At 43.4% G+C, this 26,497-nt stretch overlaps 1 protein-coding gene across 1 annotated transcript; it reads right to left on the bottom strand.

Annotated features, from left to right (window-relative positions):
- Positions 1–787: 787 nt before the first annotated feature.
- On the bottom strand, positions 788–20,078 carry LOC133473936 (uncharacterized; the record flags this gene model as incomplete). Its single annotated transcript, XM_061765385.1, has 8 exons — positions 788–2,663; positions 11,397–11,536; positions 12,001–12,242; positions 16,867–16,958; positions 18,344–18,393; positions 18,501–18,559; positions 19,551–19,664; positions 19,750–20,078. Coding segments are annotated over 8 exons (1,312 nt in total), but the record flags the coding sequence as incomplete, so codon positions are not given.
- Between the last annotated feature and the right edge of the window lie 6,419 nt (positions 20,079–26,497).

Here is a 26,497-nt window from a genome sequence, read left to right as displayed (position 1 = left end):
CAAATGAAGTCGAGTGTGCGAAATTGGAGACGAGGAGCAGCGCGAGTGTTTTTGGAAGCTTGTGCTGAAACAGCGACGCTTTCGTTCTTGGCGCGCGCGCGCGCGAGCCTTTCGGGGAAGTCACGTGACCGCGCCAGCCCACTTTCCGAAGAAACATACGACGACATGCGTGGAGGAAAACTACATCTGCGCTATGTTCATGCAAAAGTCATCAAACTTCCCAAGGGTGTGGATTTTCCTCTCATTTTGTCCGTTTAGGAAAATATTTGATGTTTGTTGGGATGATAAGAAAAACAGAGTGAGGTCACACATTCTGAGGGGCCGCAGGCGCAGAATGGCAGCCACGCTTCGTCAGACTGCTTCACAAGTCGTGTCTTGGAGTGCCGAGAAAAGTGCGATACAAGTGTCATGCGTTGGATTGAGTGTGAGAGAATCAAGTTGTATTTTTATCTGTAAAAGAAAAGATGTCATATTACAACTCAGGCATTTTTGTAATTTGAGAATAAAAGTTGCATATTGTCAATGAAAAGAGAATGCGCTCTATTTTTAGATAAAAAGCTGCACTTTTACAAGAATTAAGTTGTATTTTGGGGGGTTTTAGAGGCATCAGAGAATATTTTATTTTTGCTATTTCCTTGCCTGATAGGAGTTTTATTTGAGATATGCAAGTACACCTATGGATGTTTCAGTGTTCTACAAAGTTTGATTTTTATGAGTAAGTCACAATAAAAACTAAGAATGAAGTTGTATATTCCAGAAAAAGAATGGCAAACAATGCAGTCAAGCATAAGAAATCAATGTTTTTATTGTCGTTTAAAAACAAAAAAGAGACAGAAGCATGCACACATTCCTGGCAGCAGCCTAAAACTTCAAATCAGCTTGGGTGGGAACATGAGCGTCATTGAGAACAGGCCCGGCTGGTTTGGTGTTTTTCTTCAAGCATCAGAAAAGGTCATGTGACATCTTCAACAACCACATTTGTTCTGTGTGAACGGCTGACGTTGAATTCATCCTTCATTCGTGCGGAACAAATGAATAATTATGAAGACAAAAGCCCGACATAAATAAATAGACCCAGGAGGGTTTTTTTTTTTTCAACACATAAAAGAAAGACTTTGATTTGACATAAACATTTGATCCTCTTAAAACAAATAAAAGTCGTATTAAATCTGGAGCATTTTGCGCAATACAGCATGTACAACATTCGCAGAAGCAGCAGCCAATGAGTCCGCAGCACTCAATACATGTACACTATGTACAAGCAGAAAACAAACTGCAGTTTGGCACCGGGCACACTTTTCAAAAATCACGTTGACAAAAAAAAAATATACAAAAAATTGGGAAAAAAAATCTGTAAATTAGAGAAGTGCTTATAGTTGGCGTAATCGGAGGAATTTAAACTTAAACATAATTTTGGGTGGAATTGAGCAATCATTTTGAGATTTTTGTGGGGGGGCAAAATTATATATATTTTAAAAAGGGGAAGCGGGCATTTCCACCATCAGAGAAGGAAAATGATTTGGTTTGGTGGAGTGGGACAAAAAAGAAAAAATGTAAATCTGGCATTGCTACTATTACGAAATAAAGTATATTTTTATTTAATGTAACTGGTTTAATAAAAAAAAGTGAAAATAAATACTCCAATTTGGCAATAATTCTGGGGGAAAAAACAAACGCTGCCATTTCTGCTATGGGAGTTGTAGTCAAAAAATAATTATTTGGTATGATTGACCTCATTTAAACTAAATAAATAAATACATTTAAAAAGTGTGTGGGGGGGGGGGGAAGCTCCAATGTGGGATAAAGCAGATGTATTTTTGGCCATTTCCATGTGAAAAGTAGCCAAAAATATTTTGCTGTAATTGAGCTAATAAAAAGGGTGGAAAAAAGCTCCAATGGGGGTGGGGGGGGGCATCTTTTTTGTACCATTTCCACCATGGAAGAAGTCATCAAAAATGATGACTTGGTATAATTGGAATGATAAAAAAAAAATGTGGACCAAAAAAAAAAAGGGAAAAAAGTTTGTTTGTTTGTTTGTTGCCATTTCCACCGTGAAAGCCGTCGTCAAAAGTGATTATTTGGTATAATTGTACAAATAAAAAAGGGGGGTTGGGAAATTGCAGCATGAAAAGAAGAAAAAAAGAAGAAAAAAAAGGTGGCTTGGTTGGAGGAAGGCGACCTGAGGGTCTCGACAATCGCTTGTTGTTCCTGAGTGCTAACGAGGAAAACTTGCTGGGCTGAGCTCGGACGCTATGTACAGCCATTTAGTCCGTCCTTCCTTTTCTCCGCTTTAGCATCCTCCAACGTTTTCCCGAGCGCGGGAACCGACTCTGGCGAGCGGGAAGAACCCGCGACGTCTTTTGCGGGTTCCCCCGGTCTACGCCTCGTGGATGGCGATGCGCGGCGAGCGACGGAAGTCGCCGGAGGCGGACGAGCTGCGGTAGAAGGAGCGAGTCCGGCGGTGGAGGCGCGCCCGCTTGCTGGCCACGCACAGGCTGCGCTTGCTGGACGAGATGATCTCCGTGATGAACTTCTTGCAGTCCACGCACACCTCCATGGACGCCCAGTCCTCCGTCAGCTCCTCGGGGAGGTCCAGGTCGCCCCGGGTCGGAGGTGACGCGTCGTCGCCGCCGTCGTCGTCACCCGTGCCCGACTTGCTGAACCTGAGAAAGACGGCAAACATGAACGCTAAACGGAGCTCTCTCGGAGACGTTTATTTGTGTACGCTGCAATAACTGAAAAATCCAAAAAGATGAACAAGGAAAAAATGATGTGGGCCTTATTAAAGGGGCTTTACCAGTACAAATTAGACCCAAAACAGAATATAGACCAGGGATTCGTCAATATCCATTAATACCAGATGCACATGAAGGAATCAAACCGGTAATTGAAGCACTAATGAAGGCAGGAGTTATAGTGGAGTGTCCAGAATCACCATGTAACCACCTTCAGTGGGTCGGAGACTTACAGGCAGTAAATACTGCAGCATGCGTACCAGATCCACACACATTGTTAAATTCATTAAGACCACACGCTACTGTGTTTACAGTAGTGGACATAAGTAATGCATTCTTTTCTGTACCAATAGAAAAGAACAGTCCATTTTGGTTTGCATTCACATTTGAGGAAAAAAAATATACATTTACTAGATTACCGCAAGGTTACTGTGAAAGTCCAACCATTTATTCCCAACTTATGACAACACGCATGTCTTCTGGCAACTCCAGATGGAGAGACATGCAAAGATTCATTGGCCTTACTGCATCATCTAGAAGAAGAGGGACATAAAGTTAACAAAAATAAATTGCAATGGTGTAAAATGCAAGTCAAATATCTCAGCCCTAATTTAAGTGTAGGAGGAAGCACTATATTAGAAGACAGGAAAGCTATAGTCTTCAAAACACAGACGAAGAAACATATAATAATCGTTTTTAGGTCTGACGACTTATTGTAGAGCATGGATTCCAAACTATGCAGAAATTGTTGCACCATTGTCCAAATTCCTGTCTGAAGACAACCTTCAAATGACATCACCTGTTTAATGGAGTACAGAGGCAGAAAAGGCCTTCTGTGACATGAAACAACATTTGGTGTCCAGTGCTGCGCTAGGCCTTCCAAATGTCATGATAAAACATTCATTCAAATGGTAGATTGGAAAAGCGATTGCATGACCTCCGTACTTACACAACAATACGGTGATAAGCTGATTTTTCGACTAAATTGGACAGCGTGACGTGTGCGTTACCGCATTGTGTCAGAGCAGTTGTGGCAGCTTCGATGGCAGTAGAGAGCAGTTCCACGATTGTGTTATTTTTATCCATTTTGACAAGTACTGGTATCCATTACGGATCAACAAGAGCTCTTAGAGCTTTACTTTCATTCGGGACTTACCTACAAACACATTCTGCACGTGCTGAGCTCCAAACACAGGATTGATCTTAGTTTGAGGACCCTCAAACGAATTGTGAAGAAGCATGGATTGTTCCGCCGAATCTATTATGACCACCCAGAGGCAGTTGTGGACTTTATCAGGGAGGAGCTACAAGGCTCAGGGGCTTTGCATGGCTACAGGTGGATGCACACAAAATGCAAAGACAGGGGGCTGCACGTACGTAAGGAAGATGTACGCCTGCTCCTTTCCACGATGGACCCAGAGGGCACCGAATTTAGAAGGAGAAGACGACTGCACGGGGTCCAAATTTTGTCTGGCATGTGGATTCGTATGACAAATTAAAACCATTGGGCATTTGTATCAGTGGAGCCGTTGATGGTTTTTCAAGGCGAATTCTGTGGCTGAATGCATACCATACAAGCAGTGATCCAAAAGTCATCAGTGGCTACTTTATTGAAACCATGAAGGAATTCGGTGGATGTGCGCGCATGGTGAGATCTGACATGGGGACAGAAAACAGTTCCATCCGAGCTATGCAGCGTTTCCTTCGTGGGACCCACAATGATGTTCATGCTGGTGACAAGAGCTTTGTTGTTGGGAGAAGCACATCGAATCAGAGAATCGAGAGTCGGTGGGGCTTTCTCCGTCGAGAGTGTGCGGAATTCCGGCGGGACCTCTTCCGCAGACTGAAGGATGAAGGACATTTTGATGCCGACCGACTGGACAAGAACCTCATGTTGTTTTGCTTCCTTGGTTTAATACAGGCAAGTAGCAACATTTCACAGGCATTTTGCATGTGCTTACTTCATGTTGGCCATCCTCTGTGCCATATCATGGCAAAGTTACAAATGTGCTCTTTGATATTTTTCTTCCCAGGAATGGGACTTTGAATTGAAAAAGTTCAATGGCATTGCCCATTGGCAAACATATTAAACCTTTGCCCCTCAAAATAACAATAACAATAAATCATTGGTAAGGAGCAATTTCTAGAAGTTTAGAAACAAATTGTACTTACGCTGCAGTCTCACTGGATTTGATTCTTTTGGCATGGTAGGCCTTGACGGGCACGTGCACCAACATTTTTGAGGACAGCTGGTACTAGCTAAAGCTAAAAAAGGACACCCGTCATCAAAATGATTCATTCAATTAAGAAAATCGGTATGTACAGTGGGTACGGAAAGTTTTCAGACCCCCTTCATTTTTTCCCTCTTTGTTACATTGCAGCCATTTGTTAAAATCATTTATTAATCATTTTCCTCATTCATGTACACAGCAAAAAAAAACTTAATTGTTGAAATGTTTGCTGTTTTATTAAAAAAAAAAAAAAAACTGAAATATCACACAGCCATAAGTATTCAGACCCTTTGCTGTGACACTCATATATTGAACTCGGCTGCTGTCCATTTCTACTGATCATCCTTAAAATGGTTCTACACCTTCATTGGAGTCCAGCTATGTTTGATTATACTATTGTTATTTTATAATACTATAATATTATTGATTTGTTATTCATTATTTATTATTATAGTTTGTATTATCTTTATCATTTATGATTACAATGACCCGAAGCACACAGCTAAAATACCGAAGGAGTGGCTTCCGATCAACTCCGTGACTGTTTTTGAATGGCCCAGCCAGAGCCCTGACTTAAACCCAATTGAGCATCTCTGGAAAGACCTGAAAATGGCTGCCCACCAACGTTCGCCATCCAACCTGACAGAACTGGAGAGGATCTGCAAAGAGGAATGGCAGAGGATCCCCAAATCCAGGTGTGAAAAACTTGTTGCATCATTCCCCCAAAAGACTCGTGGCTGTATTAGCTCAAAAGGGGGCTTGCTTCTACCTCCCAAAAACATGCATGCTAGGGTGATTGAAGACTCTAAATTGCCCGTAGGTGTGAATGGTTGTTTGTTTCTATGTGCCCTGTGATTGGCTGGTGACCAGTTCAGGGTGTACCCCGCCTCTCGCCCGAAGATAGCTGGGATAGGCTCCTGCACGCCCGCGACCCACGTGAGGAGAAGCGGTACAGAAAACGGATGCACGGGTATGTATGTATTTAATTTACAGGACATTTTTATTTCTGTTAATACAGTAAAGACAGTCAATATCACAACTATTAAAAAAGAGGTAAGGAGAGGTTACAAAGGATATAAAAAGTCAACACACCCCTGTTGTCAGTGGTGAACTGTTAAGATGTCAGACATTACTCTACTGGTCGGGATCTGATGGCTATGCAAGTCTCTGCTGACTGGAAAGTAAATACATGCTACTTTTTAAAATAGGTTGTTATTACAAAGAGGATTATGTCTAGCCACAAATATGGTCGTGCTCTAACGGTCATTGTTTCAACTATGATTACGGTATACTTATAAAAATGTACAAGTTGACCTCAATATGGACACGGAAGCTGGTTTGACCTCAGTGAAGTTTTTATGAAAGATGTTGAAACTGCTGTGAGATTTTTTCCTTCACTCTCACTTTGCCACAAGATTACAGAAGGCATCCATCCACATTAGTAGAGGTGCGATTGTACACTTCAATGAGATGCTCCTTTCATAAAAGGTGTCAATTTGAAGTTTTTATGGTATATTGTTCCGTTAACCCATTTGTTATGACACTTCTTTTTGTAACCCCTGTAGGATGAGTTGGATTCCACCAAGGAAGTGTGGAAGCGCCATCTGATTCGTCCATCCAAGCACGAGCGGGTGCCTCATGGTCGGCCTCATGCAATGTTCATGGCACCTGAGCTGTGTGGCACCCGGGACCTTTTGTGGCAAGTTGGTGAGGAGGACTTTATGAGGTGTGAAGGTGACTGCATCCACCGCAATGATGTTGCTTGTGATGCTGATGTGTTCACTCTCTGTACACATATAATGGCGCAGAACAACCTTCAAGTCCCAGTCGATGGATATATGGCCATGGACATATATGGGTTTATGAAATGTTTTGTTGTTGCAGTTCATTTCACGCCATACTTTTCATTGTATATATTCTATGACATCATTATTACGTGTATTCGCCTTGATATTGCCACCCAAATTGCTGATTTTTGTGATCAAAATATGTAGCTATAAACCTCCATCAGGCATGCAGTGAGTAATTCAGACAACATGTCACAATCACCAATTGTGAACATTTAAGTCTGTTGCTATAAATGTGTGTGGTAATGAAAAGAAGTTTGAAGAATAAAACCAACTGTCTTCTACTGGTTCAGGTAGCTAAACCAGCTTGAGTACAAACTGTATTTTGATCCTTAGGTATATCCTCAGTATACTGCACATTTCTGGGAGGATGGCGCAATGACCAATGAAACGAGGCGATCAAGTTTACGCGAATGCACGTTGGCAAATCGGGCAGTAACGAGGTGACGACCTTAAAGCTGTAGACTGTAGACAATATCTACATAGTCTGTGCGAACTGAGTGAATTTGGCTGTCTCCACACAGAAACATTTTTCAGATTGGAACATTTATTTTTATACAATCAGTGTATAACAAGGCACCATGGTAGTGCGATCGACAGTATTACCCTGAAACCTGCTTTATGAAAATATGCACAGTACAACTTGCAGTAAGAGCAGTAGAACGGTTTTATAAAAGGAGAAAAAAAAAAAAAAGTACTTCAAACTTGCATGACAATACCAGTTAAAGTTGTGTGTAACCACACCAAAAGGGCTTCTTTTGTCAAAAACAATGTGCAAATGTAATGTAAACAATGTCAACTCCGTGTAAACAAGTAGACACTCTGGCTGGTATGAATAGAGGTGTTTGACCCAACTTTCAGCGCAAGTGTATATCACAATGTACCACATAAAAGTGCATCATCAGCCAAAAATAATTATCTGATCATACCACAGTACATTATAAAAGACCCCAAAACACATTCTGGACAAGGTAGCTACCGAACTGTCCATCAAATGCAACAGTATCTGGGTTTATCAAAGGTTTTTAACTATTTAAATTAAAATACAGCTAAAAGAACAGCTGGCTTAACTTGCTATCCTTCAGATAGATAGGGGAACAAAGATGTTGTGTTACAATGAAAACGAAATTATGTCCATCACCCGCATGTTTGCATGAAGTATACTATCAAACTCCTCTGCCAACTCAGGGTAGTTGGCAACAACCCATAGTTGTTGGGCAACTCCAGAACACAGCCACACGTATGTGACATTGGTCTCCTTGTAAATGTGTTCTCTGGCTCGAAGAATCGCACATAGATCTTCTGAGCAACTAAAAGATCTGTACCTTTGGACAAAAAAAAAAAAAAAGATATTAGTTCCACACCACATACACCAAACACTCCACACTCGAGAACCCATGTGGCTGTCACTTTCGATTCATGCTCTCTCATTGTTGGTTTTGCTCGTTCTGTGTACTCATCACACCAAGAGTACATCTTGAGGAATCAGGCATTTTCAGAAAAAGGTTGACACTTGAAGCATAAATATCTGGATGCATACACAAATATAATCACTTGTTCCTCATCATAATACCTACTTTGTCTGAAATCCATGTTGTACTTTGAGGTGATTTGCATACAGACCAACTGACAAATGCCAGCAAAAACATTATCCTCCTTGGTAATTCAGGTCAACAATATTGAATATATTTAAGGAGTCAAAACCAATTACAGAACTATAATGAATTGAAAAGATGAAAATATTACCTGTACAGTTTCCTCAGCTGCCGTTCATTGCAACTCCTGGTGAATTTTTTTCAGATATTCGAAACGCTGCATTTCCTTCATGTTGAGGCTTTCATGCTGTAACATGTCGATTACTCTTCTTGGTGTCGGGGTAAGGCCAGCATATACTTCATCCAGTCCTCCTCGGGGTAATTTTAGTTCCTTCAGTACACTGGACCAACACTCTGCAATATATGCAGGATCTTGAACAAGTTCTTTGTGTGCCACCTCAATCAAAGTTTTCTTCACATTCCCCTTATTGACAACAACTTTAACCTCACGAGTGTCAAGGAAATCTATCCACTCCTCAGATCCAGCGACAGACAGAAAATCATTCATTGCTTGTTCAGCCACTTCCTTTTCTTCAGAGGGAATTGTGTCGAAAAATGCCAAAAGCAGGTCCTTCTCCATCGGTTCAAGGCCGAGACAATACAAAATGCTGTGGGAAAATACTGAACCGTGTTGTATCCCAGGACCATGACTTTCGCTGTGTTAACCCATTCGTCTTTCACGTCATGTCGTGTCATCGGTATCTTCATTGTGCCTCCATGGGTGCATTTAGTGAAGAATGTCTCCCAGTACTCACTTAATGCATCGCGTAACAAGCCACCATTGTCTTCTCCTTGTTCCATTGAACCATTGGGTTGGACCATTTCGATCTCCGCCAGCAGCTCATCAACAGATACACTGCCATTTTGAAAGGCCATATTCAACTCAGTGAAAACATTTCCCCTGTGCATCTTAAGCTTTGTTACTTGATTCTTGGGTTGGAGGTGAATTTTCCACTTCTAAGAGCTCCGTGGGGACGGCGTCGTCGAGGGGGTCATCAACATCATAAGTGGCATAATCAGCAAAGGTATGTCTGAAGACAGCATCCGTGTCAACAATGATCTGTCATTGCATGGACAGCGTAGCAATCGATCTGAGGAACAAAGAAGAACATTTGTAATTCAACAAGAAGCTGTAGCAATACTGCAATAGCATGACCATCAATCATTCTGAAACATAATGAGTTACAAGCCTAGAGAGTAAAACGTGTTTGTTAAAGGCAGGTAGAGAAATGATTGACAATAACAGAGCTCTTTTTTCTGATCGAGCTGCCAGAAACTACTGTACGAAACAGCTGATCAACATTTCCCACTGTTCACATTTCAAGATTGCATTGCCTCATAGCACACTGTATATAACCCATACCTAATGTACATTGTGGTTCACATGACTGCCTTGCCACACACTTACATTGATGACAGAGATATTCACAAACGAGGTCATTGGTGCATGCACTCAATTACTAGAGTTAGGCTATTTCTTTCATGTCAAATAGTTGATGTACTTCTTGATTTACACTGTGTACTAGACTCACCACCTGCCAAAAATAACTGGTGTGCAACTTCACTTCACCACATAAACCCTGATTACTGAGAGTGATATTGCACGTTTACAAACTCCCCCCCCCCCCAAAAAAAAATCAACCATTTCACACTGCACGTATATGAAGCAAAAACATTGCCTTGAAGATACAGCTCGATGAAATGACAAATGTTTACAAGGGGGTACATAGCTTCTCTTCAATAAAGGTGGCAATGACCTTCTTTGCTCTTGAAGGAATTTTCGAAAATTTGAATCCATCCTGCGAAACAAAAATAAGGTTCCTGTCAAACTCAACAATGTGCAAAATGAGTGAATCTGCCCTGTGTGTATATTAGCACGTCTGGAGTTCAATCTCTGCATTCCATTTTTGTAGTATAGTTTGCAGTTTAGTCTATCACACATGGCATTGGTTTCACAATTCAATTTTCTATAAATTCAGTAAATGACCACACATATTTTATGGGTATTGGCATAATCACCGTGATCATTATCATCAGACCACAGCCTACCTGCAATTGATGAGCATGAAATGGCTTACACTTGACAACCAGAGGACACTACGCTTCATTGAATAACCATGGCAAACTTTGAAGACACAACAAGAGGAAAAGTACTTGAACTTGGCAATATGATTCTGCTCATTTGTAAAAGGGCCATGTAACGCGGACAACATTCCTCAATCAATCAAATGAATGTTTGAATTTGAATGTGATTCTCTGGGTGTGTATTAGCCATATGTTTTAGCATATACTGGAGCACCTTAGCAGAACCCAGTAGCTCAGTCCGGCAGTAAGTAGCCCCAACAAATCGTTATCGTGAAACAAAAAGGTGAATAACTGCAGACAAGATACTTGCATTGCTTGATCCATCACGGACGCATTTGTCTGTCTGCGAACTTGCGCTTCTGCGGCGAGAACTCAACTCAGAATTCACACCAGTAAGAATATAACATACAAATAGAATGTACTTCACTTGACAGATATACGTAGGTATACGGAGCCCCAGACATTTGTTAAACTGAGGGTACGGATTACGAAACTGAGGGTACAGATTATCAATGATTTTTATTTTTCTCATACCTTGGCACCAGGGGGGCTCCGTAAAACTTGTCTTTTTTGTAATTATGTAAATTGAATGTGACAGAAAAGTTTATATTTTCAAGCTATTTTCTCTTTGTTAAATAAAAATCTATTCGTATCTAAAAACTAAAAATATCCCACTATAATTTTCAATTGGTCTACGATTCAAATATTTTAGAATTTTATCACAATTTTTTTTTATTAGTGATAAATTGAACTTTTTTTTTTTTTTTTTACATTCTTTTTAATTAGAAAAATATATATAATCTATACAAGACTTGCATAGAAATCCTGTACTGCATCTAAAGTAATAAATCATCTTTGTTAGCTCGAGGGATGTTTTTTTCTTTTGAAATGGAGAAAACGGACTTGGAGACGCTTCGGCGGTTCCGCGCCGACCCGAACGACTCGGATGAGGCCGAAGATGCGCCCGCTTCGTCTTTAGCCGGCGCGCTGGGGCCCAAAGTGTAGACGGGCAACGTGGCGTAGGGCTTGGACGGAAGACGAATCTGACGACAAAGCAGCAACAGCAAAACATTCCCTAATTTGCCTTAAATCCAAGTCAATCTTATAAGCCATTTTTCCCGAAATAAAACATGAGCTGTTTGAAAAAACAGTCATCTTTAAACTAGATTATTTTTTTTCCCAAGATCAAAAATATTGGAATGATGGAAGAGTGAGAATTTTCTCTTATATAAAAATTATTTTTTGTTGTTATCAGAATCAGAATCATCTTTATTTGCCAAGTATGTCCAAAACACACAAGGAATTTGTCTCCGGTAGTTGGAGCCGCTCTAGTACAACAGACAGTCAATTTACAGAACACTTTGGAGACATAAAGAACTCAAGTCAAAAAAATTGCCAGCTTGTTGTAATGGAATTATAGGTTAGCTGTTTAAGAAGTTGATCGCAAGAGGGAAGAAGCTGTTGGAATGTCTACTAGTTCTAGTTTGCATTGATCGGTAGCGCCTACCTGAGGGAAGGAGCTGGAAGAGCTGGTGACCGGGGTGCGCAGGGTCCGAGAGGATTTTGCACGCCCTTGTCTTAGTTCTGGCAGCGTGCAAGTCCTCAAGGGTGGGTAGGGGGGTGCCGACAATCCTTTCAGCAGTTTTGATTGTCCGCTGCAGTCGGAGTTTGTCCTTTTTTGTAGCAGCGCCAAACCAGACCGTGATGGAAGAACACAGGACCGATTCGACGACCGCTGTGTAGAACTGTCTCAGCAGCTCCGGTGGCAGGCCGTGCTTTCTCGGAAGCCGCAGGAAGTACATCCTCTGCTGGGCTTTTTGAGGACGGAGTTGATGTTGGTCGCCCACTTCAGGTCCTGGGAGATTGTAATTCCCAGGAACTTGAAGGTCTCGACGGTTGACACAAGGCGGCTGGACAACGTGAGGGGCAGCTGTGGCGAAGGATGCCTCCTGAAGTCCACGATCATCTCTACAGTCTTGAGCGTGTTCAGCTCCAGGTTGTGTCGGCCGCACCGCAGCTCCGGGCGCTCCGCTTCCTGTCGATGACAGCGGTGTCATCTGCAAACTTCAGGAGTTTGACAGTCGGGTTCGCTGAGGTGCAGTCGTTCGTGTAGAGAGAGAAGAGCAGCGGAGAGAGGACACAACCTTGGGGCGCCCCAGTGCTGATGCTGCGTGTGGATGAGGTGGCGCGGTCACGTCTTCCCTGACAGACAGGCGCGTTCCCGACGCGTGTGGAAGAGGAAGCGCAAGATGACGACGTTGATGGCGGCGGTCGTCCCCGGTCGCTCCCCCACGGCTCACCTCCTTCTCCCCGCGGGGACAGCGCCTCCATCCCCGCCTTCGGAGCTCCGTCAGCCGGGGAGAGAACGCCAGAAGAGCCGCTTACCCCGCAGCCGGTGCACGCGCGGCCCCGCTCGGCCTCGTCGCTCGCTTTGGTTCATTATTATTCATTTATACATATATATATATTTTTAAAATGACTTCTTGATGGATAACGCGCACGCCCAGTGAGCCGAGATGGAGACCATGGAGAGGGAGTGCAGCGCGCTGGGGGGACTCTTCCAGAACGTCCCGCTAGACCTGCCGACCGACTTGGACACTCTCATCGCTCTCGCCGTTAAAATCGACAAGAGGCTTTTGGATCGCGAGCTGGATGGAGATCGGCGGAGGGCTGCGTCACCGCACACTTGGAGGACGAGGCTCGGTGACCAGCCGAACCAAGGCAGATCCCCTGGTTCCGGTCTCAACCCACTGGCTAGCGTCCCCACGGATGAACCCACGCAACTGGGCAGGTTCCGTCTCTCCCCTGAGGAACGTCAACGCCGGCTGAGGGAAGGGCGCTGCTTCTACTGCGGTCAGTTGGGTCATTCCGTGAGCAACTGTCACGTCAAAGTTGCCGGTGCCGATAGCAAGGGCACAGGAGAGGTGAGTCTGAATTTCATGAAGGAGGACCCTACACGGGTTCTTCCGAGAGTGACACTATGCTCTCCTGATCAAGAAATTCATACACCTGTATTAATTGACTCCGGTTCTGACGCAAACTTAGTCAACTCCATCCTCGTTAGATGTATGTCACCCAGGCATTGCCGAGACGCAATCAGTGGTCGAACAGCGCTTTTGGTGGCCTAATGTTAGGAGGGATGTTATCGATTACGTCAATGCTTGCCAGGTATGTGCTGCTAACAAGCCCTCTCATCAACGTCCTCCTGGGGAGTTGCGACCCCTGCCAATACCACAACGTCCTTGGTCAGACATTTCCGTAGACTTTGTGACAGGATTACCGGCCTCTAAAGGCAATACCACCATTCTTACAGTTGTTGACAGGTTCTCTAAGATGGCACACTTCATTGCACTTCCAAAACTCCCCTCAGCTAAAGACACTGCCGAGCTAATGATTAATCGCGTTTTCAAGTTCCATGGTTTCCCCAAGAATGTGGTGTCTGATCGGGGTCCCCAATTCATTTCGCAATTTTGGAAGGAGTTTTGCAATCTCATAGGTGCTACCGTCAGTCTGTCATCTGGGTTTCATCCTGAAACCAACGGCCAAACCGAGAGGCTGAACCAGGACCTGGAGACTGGGCTCCGATGTCTCGCTTCACAGGATCCGCGATCCTGGTCTCAGAAACTGGTTTGGGTCGAATTCTCCCACAATTCCCTCCCCTCTGCATCCACTGGTCTATCGCCTTTTCACGTTGTGCATGGTTATTATTGACAAGTGAGAACCCAGTGTGTCCCCTCTCAGCCGCAGGTCGGTCGCCGGTTTCGGCTTTTCAGTTTATCCGCAACAATAACAAAGACAAAAGCAATGCCGTGAAGCCAGGAAGGGGGGCGCAACTGTTATTATTTGTCACGAGAGACTGAGAGAGACTCGTCAACCTGACGATCGCATCTATATGAAGGATGTTTCTCATGACAGAAAGAGAGCCAAGGAAAGGACTTTGTGGTGGAGACGGCGGAAAGCTGGAAAGACAAAGAGCAGCTGATGGTGGGGACACACTTGAGGTCATTTGGTAATTGGTATTAAGCAGGTCACCTGCCCTTGAACAGCAACAAATGGGAAAGGCTAGGCAGGGCAGATATTTAGGAGTTTTCAGTACAAGGAGGGTTACATTTTACTCAGAGTCAGAAATCTCCCGAGTCAGTGGGGTGGGCAGAGGCACTCGATAGGATTGTGGGAGAAATTATGGCTAGAAATATTTTTGCCGTTATGGGAGTATGAGGTCATGCAGTCCTCCGATAGAATTCCACTTCAAAATGTATATTCAACGTGGGTAGGGGTTGAAAGAGAGAGGTCAGAAAGGAGCAGCCCTCCAACTTGATTGGTTAATGAGTCTGTTAGTAGTTTGTTAGCAAATGCCTCACTAAGCCTCCTACGCTGCACGTGGAAATATCGATGGACCAAGACCATCTACTGTATTTGGGCCCTATGGGGTCAACCCTCCTGACTTTGGGCTGGGGTAATATAGAAAGGGGGGCATTGATCGACGAATGAATCTGGTCCGACGTGGAAGAGGGTGACTTGATTTGAGGATTTGGCAGATGTGATATTGGAAATTAGGCAAAAAGCAATGAAGGATACCTGCAGACTGGTAGAGGAATCAGGGGAAGATCATGCGCAGTGACGTGGGTGTAGCAAGCCGTTTATTGTACACCCGGGGAGTAATAATAAGAAATCAGTCGGTACCAGAGCTATTTTTAAATCGTCAATCTCGCAGGAATATCGCGGTACTGAGGAGGAAAACCACGTGTAGCGATTGTAATAGTGAGTTCAAACCGATCAACTTTCAAATACGAGTTACGTGATGGCAGGGGAGGAGGCGGTTTTTGCCCAAACAGGAACGAGGGAAGTGGGATATTAATTGCGTTAAAAACAAAAAGCCTCAGGAGGCTGCGCAAGTTTCATAGCTCGCGAATTACAAATTTAGATCCGCCGATTGGGTAAGCACACAAATGGATTTATTGCAGGTTATGGGAGTGCTGACTTAACGCCGATTCTTATGTGATTCTTGGTCTATTGACATTGCCGCTGTTGGGAAACGTGTTAACAATGAATTATCGGTGTTAACATGTGATTCGTTATTTATGGAAATCATATCAATGTTTGGTGACCATTGTCGACTTGGCCCTTCTCTAGGATATGAAGGCAGGAATTCTGGAGTCCCGGCAGGAACATCTTTTGCAGAGGTGTGATTAATTTATTCAAGGACTTGTTTACAGGACTCGTCAGCTGGGCCTCTGCAATGGTGGTTTGTATTCCTGTTGTTGTGTATTTGCTGGGCGAGGAGCCTCTAGGAACTTTGCTGTACTGACTCCTACCAGTAACATCTACTGCCGGCGAACCGCAGACAGCTATCGAAGAAGGGTGCCTGGGTAAAGTGGACACATTGATGCGTGATGTATCCGAACGGGAGGTTAGTAGTCCAATTCTGAACTTTGATTAAACACTTTACTGATATTGGAGGTTGCTAGTTTATGCAGGTTCATCACAGGAAGTTGGATGGAGGAGAGCTGAGGAAGACACTGTGCATGCATGACTGGGGGGATACGGAGTCGGACCAATGTCGGAATGTCTAACACAATACTATCGAAGGACGTCTCACTGTCCTCTACTGGTACGTAAGTACTTAGCCCTGTGCAATAATACGAAGACAGCTCTTGACACCCTTGCCGAGCGGTTTCATGATTCAAAAGATAAGATATAAGAAGTCGGCAGAATCAATATAATATAGAGATAACAATGCGTATGACTGCGCTATTAGAGTCGCGAGGCGATTGCAAACAGCGTCCAGCAGTCGCGCTGTCGCTCGATCTCTGTTGGATCGACACATGTTCCACATCGTACCCGCATCGTTGTTTCAAACGCCACAAATATATTCGTCACGCAGCGAAGAAGTCAGCTGTATTCACAAAGCTAGCAGCATTATGGACTTTGCACATTTTGTTTCCCACTACACATACAACATACAACACACCATTTACCGGCTCTGTGCTTCGTGTCGCATAACTTCGTGCCGGTTTTTTTGTTAGTTTTGTTTGTTTCGCAGTCATACACGTATTCGATACGAATAATGTGGTGGTGTTTTTTCTATTTTGTTTTATTTTATATTCATAATGTGTATTCAACGACGCTAACAACAAATTAAGACGTCGCATCGCTAGCACAAAGCTTAGCTTTAGCATGCTCACAACCGGCATTCTCAGCTGACGTGAGAGATTGTGACGGTAGGTGTGCGGGGAATAAATCGTCCAAACAACGGTGACGACGACAAGAGTATCCCTCTTCGACGTGTAACGACCTTCGGTGCGGTTATGTACTTGATCCCAATATAATTGTTTTGCGAAACGAATGGGAAGTATCTGCGGCGGTCGGGCACCAGTCTCCATCTTGTTTGCGTCTTCTTCGTTGGCGAAGAAAACGCGAACTGCGAGGACGCCGCCTGGCGGGCGCCGCGGTTGCACGAACCGCCTGCAAGACACAAGCGACTATCAATCTACGTTGGTAACATTGTTTAAGATGAGTGATCTTACCGTCTAAATTTTGGTTGGGTTATCGGTATAACTTGGTCTCATTGTTTGGTTTACTCGAACAACTCACTGTGATATACGAAAGGGATGTTTGTTAGATTTCAATGATATTTTGTATCTTGGTATCGTGCTTGTGTTGATTAGCATCAATCTTATTTTGCTTTGTTTTTCTTTGCTTTTTTGTCTTCACAAAGCCGCTTGTTTCACCAGGTTTTACACAAGGATTTTTTTGGTTTTTGCATTAAATGTTTGGCCTTATTTGATTTGGTGTTCTTGGTGCGATTTTGGAGTGTGGGTTGTTGGTTTTAGGTTGCACTGGGTGGGCGTGGTTGTGCTGGTTGGTGTTTAGGTCGGGGGGTTGGTAGGGGGGTAGCTTTGGTGTGTATTTGGTGGTGGGGATGGGGCTTTTTGGGTATTTGTTTGGGACGGGTGGGGTACCTTGGATGTTCTTGTTTTTGTATTGTTTTTTGTCCTTTTGTTTAAGGTGGCACTTATAACTGCTTCGTAGTCTTCACTTACCAGTGTATAAAAATAATATAAAAGGTCATGTGATAAATAAATACAAATTTTGACATTTCAGTCAAAAACAAAAATACTTATATGAACAATTGTATGTTAGAGGGTGATAAGAAAATGTGTGCATTTCGTGTGGAACGGCCAAATCATCTTTTTGTCCTTGCTTGTTTTTATGAGGCGCGACCAAACGCTTCAAACAGAAATGTGAAAGTTCAAGTTTGGTGCTGCAGAATGACGCACAATTGTTTGTCAGCGAGCCCGGCACCGTCGGACTATAGGGTTTGGACCGGCTTTCGGCCTGGCGACTGCTGGACTTTCATCAACACGAAACACGTGTATGTTCCGGGAGGGCAGAATATGCCTACTAAAAATGTGTCAAATCTGAACGGACTCATCTTTTTCGATCATCCGTTCTATGGTCCAAATCTCAATCTCAAGTTCCAAAACCAAACGCAAATCAACTAACATTGTCACATTTGGGCAAAGTAAAATTGACTGAGTTGTTTGTTGTAGTGATTCCATATCAGGATTATAATATTCATTTTGGAATGATAGATAGGAGTGCGAGGCAATACCAGCTATCGACTCGTTGTGATATCTATTCATCGTAGCTATTCATGTGCTTGTATTACAACGAAAGAAGAAAGAAATCCTCTCAGGTTGTGGACGCGCAGATTTTGACAACTTAACGGACGAAGAAAGCAACCCCATCGACTCTATAACGGTCTCACCCGAGACACCAAGCAGCAAATTCTGTGACTTCTCAGATACATCATCATTGCACATAATTGTCTGCGTGTAGAACAATACAAAAGCGTGAAGAGAAGCGCTCGATGAGACGTCTCTCTCGTGTTCGACACCTGCACGAAGAAGAGCACGTGAACGCACCTGGCGAAAGCGTACCCCGAGAACACGAGCGGATGTCGCGTCGGCGAACATCACGTGCGACGGCGGCTGACGTACTCACTCGCGAAGCGGGCGTCGGGCAGCGGGCTCGGAGGCGCGGCTCGGAATCGGCGTCGGAGGCTGCGATGAATGAGATGTGAATGATGACACAAGTCTGATGTGCGAAGGAAGGAACATTTGCTCCACGACGGCCGCATCTGACTCATCTTCACTCGTACTTTGAGCTGCGGTTTGGGACATTTCGTCTACTTCATGTATTCGGAGAGTGTTGGTGGGGAATTTCTTTTGGATCGCTACAGTTATTAGCCGACATATTTACAAGTCCTCATTCAGGAATTCGGTTGTTGGGGAATATTGATTAGAGGGGAAGCTAAATTGAACGTAGAGACATGTCTGTGCAGTGTGTAATGGTTGTTAGTTTTCTAGTATGCCATGCGATTGGGTGGCAACCTCGTTCAGGGTTTTGTTACCGCCTTCTGCACGATGGGACAAGAGGTGGATAGGCTCAGCACGCCCGCGACCCTTGGGAGGAAGAGCGGGGATCAGAAATATGGATGGATGGATTTGCTTCTGTTATTCCCTGTCATTTCGTCAGCCCCAAACCATATTAATATTTAAAATGAGGTTTGGGAGCCACACGGTGGCATATCGGGGCCGAAAGGATCTTTGTCGAAGCGAAGGACGAGATTCAATCGAATGTACCCGAGTGCGGATTTGGCACGCTTCGCCGTTGAGGGCCCCAAGGACACTGTGTGAACTAAGTCGTACTTTTTCACCAATCTAATTGACTTCCATTCGCGTTTCGGGTTTCTCGCCTTAGGAGCAAGGTTCCCTTTTTCCACACACGTTAGCGTAGTCGATCATTCAAGTAGTCCGTCGTTCCACGGCTGTCTTTGTTGCGACTCATCTGTGGCAACTTTTGTAGCAAAGGTCAGCTTCCGAACCTTAGATCGACCGCTTTTGACGACCCGCGGACTCTTCAAAGGAACAGAAGTCGTTTTTGACTTACAAGATGGACTCGTATTTGGCATTGCAAGAAAACAGAGACACCAAAGGTCACGATGGGCACATTAATCTTCCCCTACAGAGCTGGAACGTCGGCGTCCCTCACCTCGTCTGACTTTTGTAATGCTTTGGACGTGGACACGAGACCGCACGCCGCCGCCAGAGCGAGGACCGCCTGCGGGGACAGAGACGGCCAGAGCCATCTTCATCTTTTCTTCCTCTTCGCACAGAGTGTGAAGAAAGAAGGGGAAAACGTATGTATTGGTGGCGTTCGTTACGACGCGCGCGATCTGTGCGTCGGTCACCCTTAGCGATGCGCGCGGTGCTCAGGATGCTTCTTCTCTCCAGCATTGACGACGTTGTCAGTAGCCTCGCCGGTCTGCTGGTATTCAAGCATTCGTAGCGGCCCTCGGCTTCATCGGTAACCTCCGCTTTCATAGGGCGGCCGTCAATTGGAAGGTTCCGTCGTGGTTGCGGAGGGTGATCTACAGTCACCACGTCCCTCGTGGAGACTCCTCGCAGTACTTCCTCCAAAATCAGGGCGGCCCGAGGGATGGGGTAGATAACGTCGCGTGGCAGGTGGACCGGTGTGGACGGCGGTCTTTTCTGGAGGAGGAGACACCGGTGGGTAGCTCTGCGGCAGAGGGAAGACGTGGTCACAGGTGTGAGAAGGGGGCAGAGACGGAGAGAGGTGGGTAGTGTGGAGAGAGGAGGAAAAAGATGTTAGGGGAGAGAGAATGTGTGAGAGGAACAACAGTTGGCAGAAATATGTAAGAGGAGGGAAGAGGAAAAAGGTCGGTATGTCGGTTTTAGGAAAAGGATAAAAGATTGGAGAGAATGTGTCTGTGTGGGTGAAAAATTAGCTAGATGATGTGTGAGAGGAACACATTATGGAAAAGAAACAAGTTGAAGGGATGCGTTTGTGAGGAGGAAAGTATGAAGACAATCATTGACAGATTGAAAAGAGTGTGTTTGTGTGATGAGGGTGAATAAGAAGGAGTTAGATCAAAGATCGATGAGAATGTGTGAGAAGAGGAAAGGTGGCCTACGAGGAAAAGTGTGCAGATTGTATGTGCCTGTCTTAGGTACGGTAGGGGGCGTGCTAACCATGAGGTGAATGCACTGTTCTCATCAGGAAGTCCCTCCATTGGTCACATGCTTCTTCAAGTTAAGTAGGACAATATCTCAGTGAAGTTGTGCCTTCTTGTTAGATTCAAACGTTCGTCCCGCGTACCACGTGAGTTTGGGTGTCGAATGCTTGTGGGTGAGCTGCGAGCCTGCTCATTGTCTTCACCTCTTCGTGATGATAGGCTTCTCCATAGTTATCTGTGGTGTTCCCTACCAATCAACCTCCTCGGTATCGTCATCCATTCGCAGCCGCTCCATCCGATGGAGCATGTGAAAAACATGAGAGAATGACGGTGAAGAGTGTCACCATGTCGATGAGGAGTGAAGGAAAACGTTTGGTTATGAGGAGGAAGAAGTTGGTACAGCTAATTCTGGAATTCACGATTTTGTTTTGTAGTGTGGTAAGATGATCGTCATAACAAACCTCCAGTGTGGTTGAAAGCGCTCTTTGATAATTTTCGTTGTCGATTTTGTTGTCCGGCTAATGTCCAATACGTTCTTGTGCTATGGCTTCTCACAGTGGTGAGGTTCATATGTGTGTTTTGTTTTTCAATCCAGTACTGTTGGGGTTTGCTTTCCTGCTCTTGTGTAGTAGCGCGAATTCGGAACGCTCGTCCAACTTAACCGTACATCAAAAGTTGTCTGGCGGATGTTTGGGTAATTTGAGACGATGCTGGCGTGTAATACTTGCGTGTTGTTGCACTGAAGATTAAACAAAACAACTATGGTTGATCTTCCTTTTGTGTTTGATGGCCCAATAAATCTTGCTCTATTTACTATTGCATAATGATTGTGTCTTCTGTTGATACATGCTTTTGAAACGTCTTGTTTTAGGGTTTATAAATTTTAATCAATTGTTTACTAACATTCCATTTTCTTTTGGTGGTCTTTTTAAAATATCTTTTATAACTTTAATTTCAACGTCATTATTACACACAAACTTCGCTATGGAATTCGACAACAGTCGCTTCTTAATTCATTTGAGGGAATTTTTGAATTACATGTTACAATTATCTGTGACCTTGCTCAATAAATTGATTTTTTATCCTTTTAACAGAGTCGTCAATATATATAGTCGTTATATTTTGGAAACTTAATTTGTTACTCTGAATATTATCTTATGAGCATATAAGGTTCTTCGTACAACTAAATATGACTTTGAATTATGATCTACTGAAAGGATTCGCTGACACACTGGTTTTTTTTTTTTGTTTTCGCAGTTTTGTTTGTCGGTTATTTCTAGTTAATGAGATTTTGATTTGTTTTTTTAACCACTTATATTGAATGCCAGCCTCGTGAGGCGACATATTCCATTGGCAGCTTTTGCCAAGTGAAACCAGTTGCCTTGAACTTCGGACTGAGTGTTGCAGTTCGGCACCAAAGTTCACAAGAGCGTCGACATCCAATCATCGGATACACGATAGGGATCATCTTGTTGTGGTGACAAAGTTGCACTTACCGGGCAGTACTCGCTGTGGATTTGCGCAGCCGCCGTCAAATAATGACACACAAGTTCTGCTTCGCCATGTTTTGTCCTTTTCGTCCTCTATGTGTCGTCGGGACGCCTCATCCCTCGTCGGACCGATCGGCAAATGACAGAAAACCGGGAATGTAGACACATTATCTACGGTGTGCCGAGGACCGTCACTTTCGTTTTCCTCATCTTGGGCGATCAAGATTTGACTCGCGTTGGCGTTGTTTGTGTCGCGCATATGGAAGTCGAGTGTGCGGAAATTGGTGTCGAGGAGCAGCGAGAGTGTTTTTGGAAGCTTGTTGCTGTAAACAGCGGGGACGATTTCGTTCTTCGCGCGCGCGCGAGCGAGCCTTTAGGGGATGTCAAGGTGACCGCGCCAGCCCACTATTCCGAAGAATAAATACGACGAACTTGCAGTGGAGGAGAAAAACTTCAATCTGAGCTATGTTCATGCAAAAGTCATCAAATTCCCATGGGGTGTGGATTTTTCTCTATTTTTGGCAGTTCCTGGATAATTTTTGTTTGTTGGGTATGATATAGATAAATAGAGTGTGGTCTCACGCAGTCCTGAGGGGCCGCAGGGCTGATTGGCAGCACGCTTCGAGGCTGCTTCACATAGGTGTGTCTTGGAGTGCGTGGGCGAAAAGTGCGATACAAGTGTCAATGCGTTGGATTGAGGGTGAGAGTATAAAGTTGTATTTTTATTCTGTAATGATTAAATTGTATTGTTACATCTAGGCTTTTTTGTATTTGAGAAGATAAGTTGCCATATTGTCTAATGAATAGAAGAATGCGCTCTATTTTTAGATAAAAAGTTGCACTTTTACAAGATGTAAGTTGTTATTTTGGGTGGGGTTTAAGAGGCTCAGAGAATCATTTTGATTTTTGCTTTTTCACTTGCCTGATAGGTGTTTTATTGGTGATTGCAAGTTCACCTATGGTTGTTTCTGTGTTCTACAATGGTTGATTTTTATGAGTAAGTCACAATATAAAATAAGAATGAAGTTGTTTTTTACAGAAATAGCATGGCCATAACATGCTGTCAAGCATTAAGATATCATATGTTTTTATTTGTCGTTTATAAACAAAAAGTGTACTGAAGCATGGCACAAATTCTGGCAGCAAGCCTAAAACTTCATTTCAGCTTGGGTGGGAACATGAGCGTCATTGAGAAAGGCCCGGCTGCGTTTGGTTGTTTTTCATTAAGCATCAGAAAGGTCTTTGAATCTTATCAAACCACTTTGGTTCTGTGTGATCGGCTGACGTTGGAATTATCCTCATTCTGTGCGAAACTCAATTGAATAATTATGAAGACCAATAAAGCCCGACATTAATAAAATAGACCCAGGAGGGTTTTTTTTTTTTTTCAACACATAAAGAAAGACTTTGATTTGACGTAAACATTTGATCCTTCTTAAAACAAATTAAATGTCGTATTATATTGGAGCATAGTTTGCTGCAATACAGCATGTTACTTCTTTCGCAGAAGCAGAGCCAATGAGTCCGCAGCCTACTATATCATGTTCACTATGTACATGCAGTGAAAAACAAACTGCAGTTTGGAACGGGCCTCACTTTTCCAAAAATCTCGTTGACAAAAAAAAACATAGGACAAAATATTGGGAAAAAAAATCTGTAAATTGTGAAGTGCGTTATTGTTTGGCGGATATAGGTGTATTTTAACTTTAACATAATTTTGGGTGGAATTTAGGCATTCATTTTGAGATTTTTGTGGGGAGGGCCAAATTTTATTATATTATAAAAAGGGGAAGCGGGGCATTTCCTCCATCAGAGAAGGAAATTGTTTTGGTTTGGGTTTGTAGTGGGGACAAATAAGAAAAAATGTTAAAATATGGCATTGCCTACTACTTACAAAAATTTAGTTTATTTTTATTGATGAAAACTGGTTGCGAATGAATAAAAAGTGAAAATATAATACTCCAATTTGTCAATTAGTCTCGGGAAAAATACAAACGCTGCCATTTTGCATGGGTTGAGTTGTAGTCAAAAAATATTATTGTGGTATGATTGACCTATATTAAAACTATATAAATAAATACATTTATAAAGTGTGTGTGGAGGGGGGGTTGCTCCAATGAGGGGATAATGCAATGTATTTTTGGCCATTTCATGTGAATAGAGCCCAACATTATTTTTGCTGTTTTTACGCCTTAATAAAAAAGGGTGGAAAAAGCTTCCATTGGGGGGGCGGGGGGCGGGGGGGCGGGGGGGCGGGCCATCTTTTTTTTACCATTGCTTACCCATACAAGCTGTGATCCAAATGGCTGCAGTGGGCTACTGTTATTGAAACACATTGAAGGAAATTCGGGGTTGTGCGGCTGGTAGAGATATGAATGGGGATGTATAAACGTTCCATCGTGATAGGCCAGCGTTTCATTCGTGGGACCCACAATGATGTTCATTGATGGGACAAGGAGCTTTGTTGTTGGGGGATGAGTAGTGAAGAAGACATCGAATCAGTGAATCGAGAGTCGCTGGGGCTTTCTCCGTCGTGTGTGGGCGGATTTCCGGCGGGAACTCTTCCGCAGACTGAGGCTGAAGGACATTTTGATGAGACCTTACTGGTCTTGAACCTCATGTTGTTTTGCCTTCTTGGTTAATTAAAGGCAGTAGCATCCATTTTCACAAGGCATTTTGCATGTGCATTACTTCATGTTGGCCATCCTCTGTGCCATTTCAAGGCATAAGTTACAAAATGTGCCCTCTTGATATTTGTCATGATCATGGTTAGGGCGACGTGCGGGGAACGCATGGCAAGAACTGGTGGACCCAATTGCACGGGGATGCATGGGAGGCAAGGGGATGCGAGTGAGGGGAATCTCAAAATAATATTAATTAATCACAATGATAAAACAATTGGCGACTATGACAAAAACAACTGAGCGGACTATTACTTGAATAGACATTGGTGACAACGAAATGAACGACAGAGAACTCGAAAAAAAGGGAACTAATTCAAACTAATTGACGAGACATCAGGAACAACTCTGGCTTGACGAGTGGCTTAGTGAGAGAGCTGATTGGTCTACACAAAGTAGACGAGGAACAGGTGGTACACAACAAACCTAATGAGGCACCACGACATACATGGAACACAGGAAAATGGAACAAAATAACAACCCAAACCAAATCACAGTACTTGACTATTTTTTATTCCTGGATTGGGAATTTGTATTGTTATAAGTATCAATGGCATTGCCCATGGCAAACATTTTTATACTTTGCCTCTAAATTAAAATATCAATATAATCATTGGTAAAGGCAGCAATTTCTAGAAGTTTAGAAACATATTTGGTTTACCTTACGCTGCATGTCTCACTGGATTTGATTCTTTTGGAATGGTCAGGGCCTTGACGAGGCACGTGCACAACAGTTGTGAGGACAGCTGGTACTTGCTAAAGCTATAAAAGCGACCCGTCATCAAATGATTTCATTTCATTTAAGAAAATCGGTATGTACAGTGGGTCGGATGTTTTCAGACCCCCTCATTTTTTCCCTCTTTGTTACATTGCAGCCATTTGTTAAAATCATTTATTAATAACTTTCCTCATTCTGTACACAGCAAAAAAACCGTTATTGTGAAATGTTTGCTGTTTTATTACGGAAATAACACAGCATAAGTATTCAGACCCTTGCTGTGACACTCATATATTGAACTCGGCTGCTGTCCATTCTACTGATCATCCTTACAAATGGTTCTACACTTCATTGGAGTCCGCTATGTTTGATTATACTATTGTTATTTTAATAATACTATAATATATTGATTGGTTATTCTATTTATTATTATATTCAGTTTGTATTATCTTATCATTTATGATTACAATGACCCGAAGCACACAGCTAAAATACCGAAGGAGTGGACTTCCGATCAACTCCGTGACTGTTTTTGAATGGCCAGCCAGAGCCTGACTTATACCAAGTGAGCATCTCTGGAAGACCTGAAAATGGCTGCCCACCAACGTTCGCCATCCTAAAACATGGACAGAACTGGAGAGGATCTGCAAGAGGAATGGCAGAGGATCCCCAATCCAGGTGTGAAAAAACTTGTTGCATCATTCCCCCAAAGACTCGTGGCTTGTATTAGCTCAAAGCTTGCTTCTTCTATATATACTTTTTTATAGTGTATCTGTGCTACATTAATGAGGAAAAAAGGAAAGTTATTTGAACAATGGCTGCAATATAACAATAGAGTGCAACATTATAGGGGTCTGAATCTTCCGTACTCATTGTATGTAGGCAAGCGCGGCGGACGACTGGTTAGCACATCTGCCTCACGTTCTGAGGACTGGGGTTCATGTCCCGGCCTCGCCTGTGTGGAGGTTGCGTGTTCTCCCCGTGCCTGTGTGGGTTTTCTCGGGGCACTCACGGTTTCCTCCCACCTCCCAATATATTTCTAGAAGTTATCTTTATGCTTGCTTGCATTAGTA

The sequence above is a fragment of the Phyllopteryx taeniolatus genome, unplaced genomic scaffold (genome assembly GCF_024500385.1).
Source record: "Phyllopteryx taeniolatus isolate TA_2022b unplaced genomic scaffold, UOR_Ptae_1.2 contig_68, whole genome shotgun sequence".
Classification (NCBI taxonomy): Eukaryota; Metazoa; Chordata; class Actinopteri; order Syngnathiformes; family Syngnathidae; genus Phyllopteryx; species Phyllopteryx taeniolatus.
The sequence above is the reverse complement of the archived record's forward strand: the minus strand, read 5'-3'. Positions and strand labels throughout refer to the sequence as shown.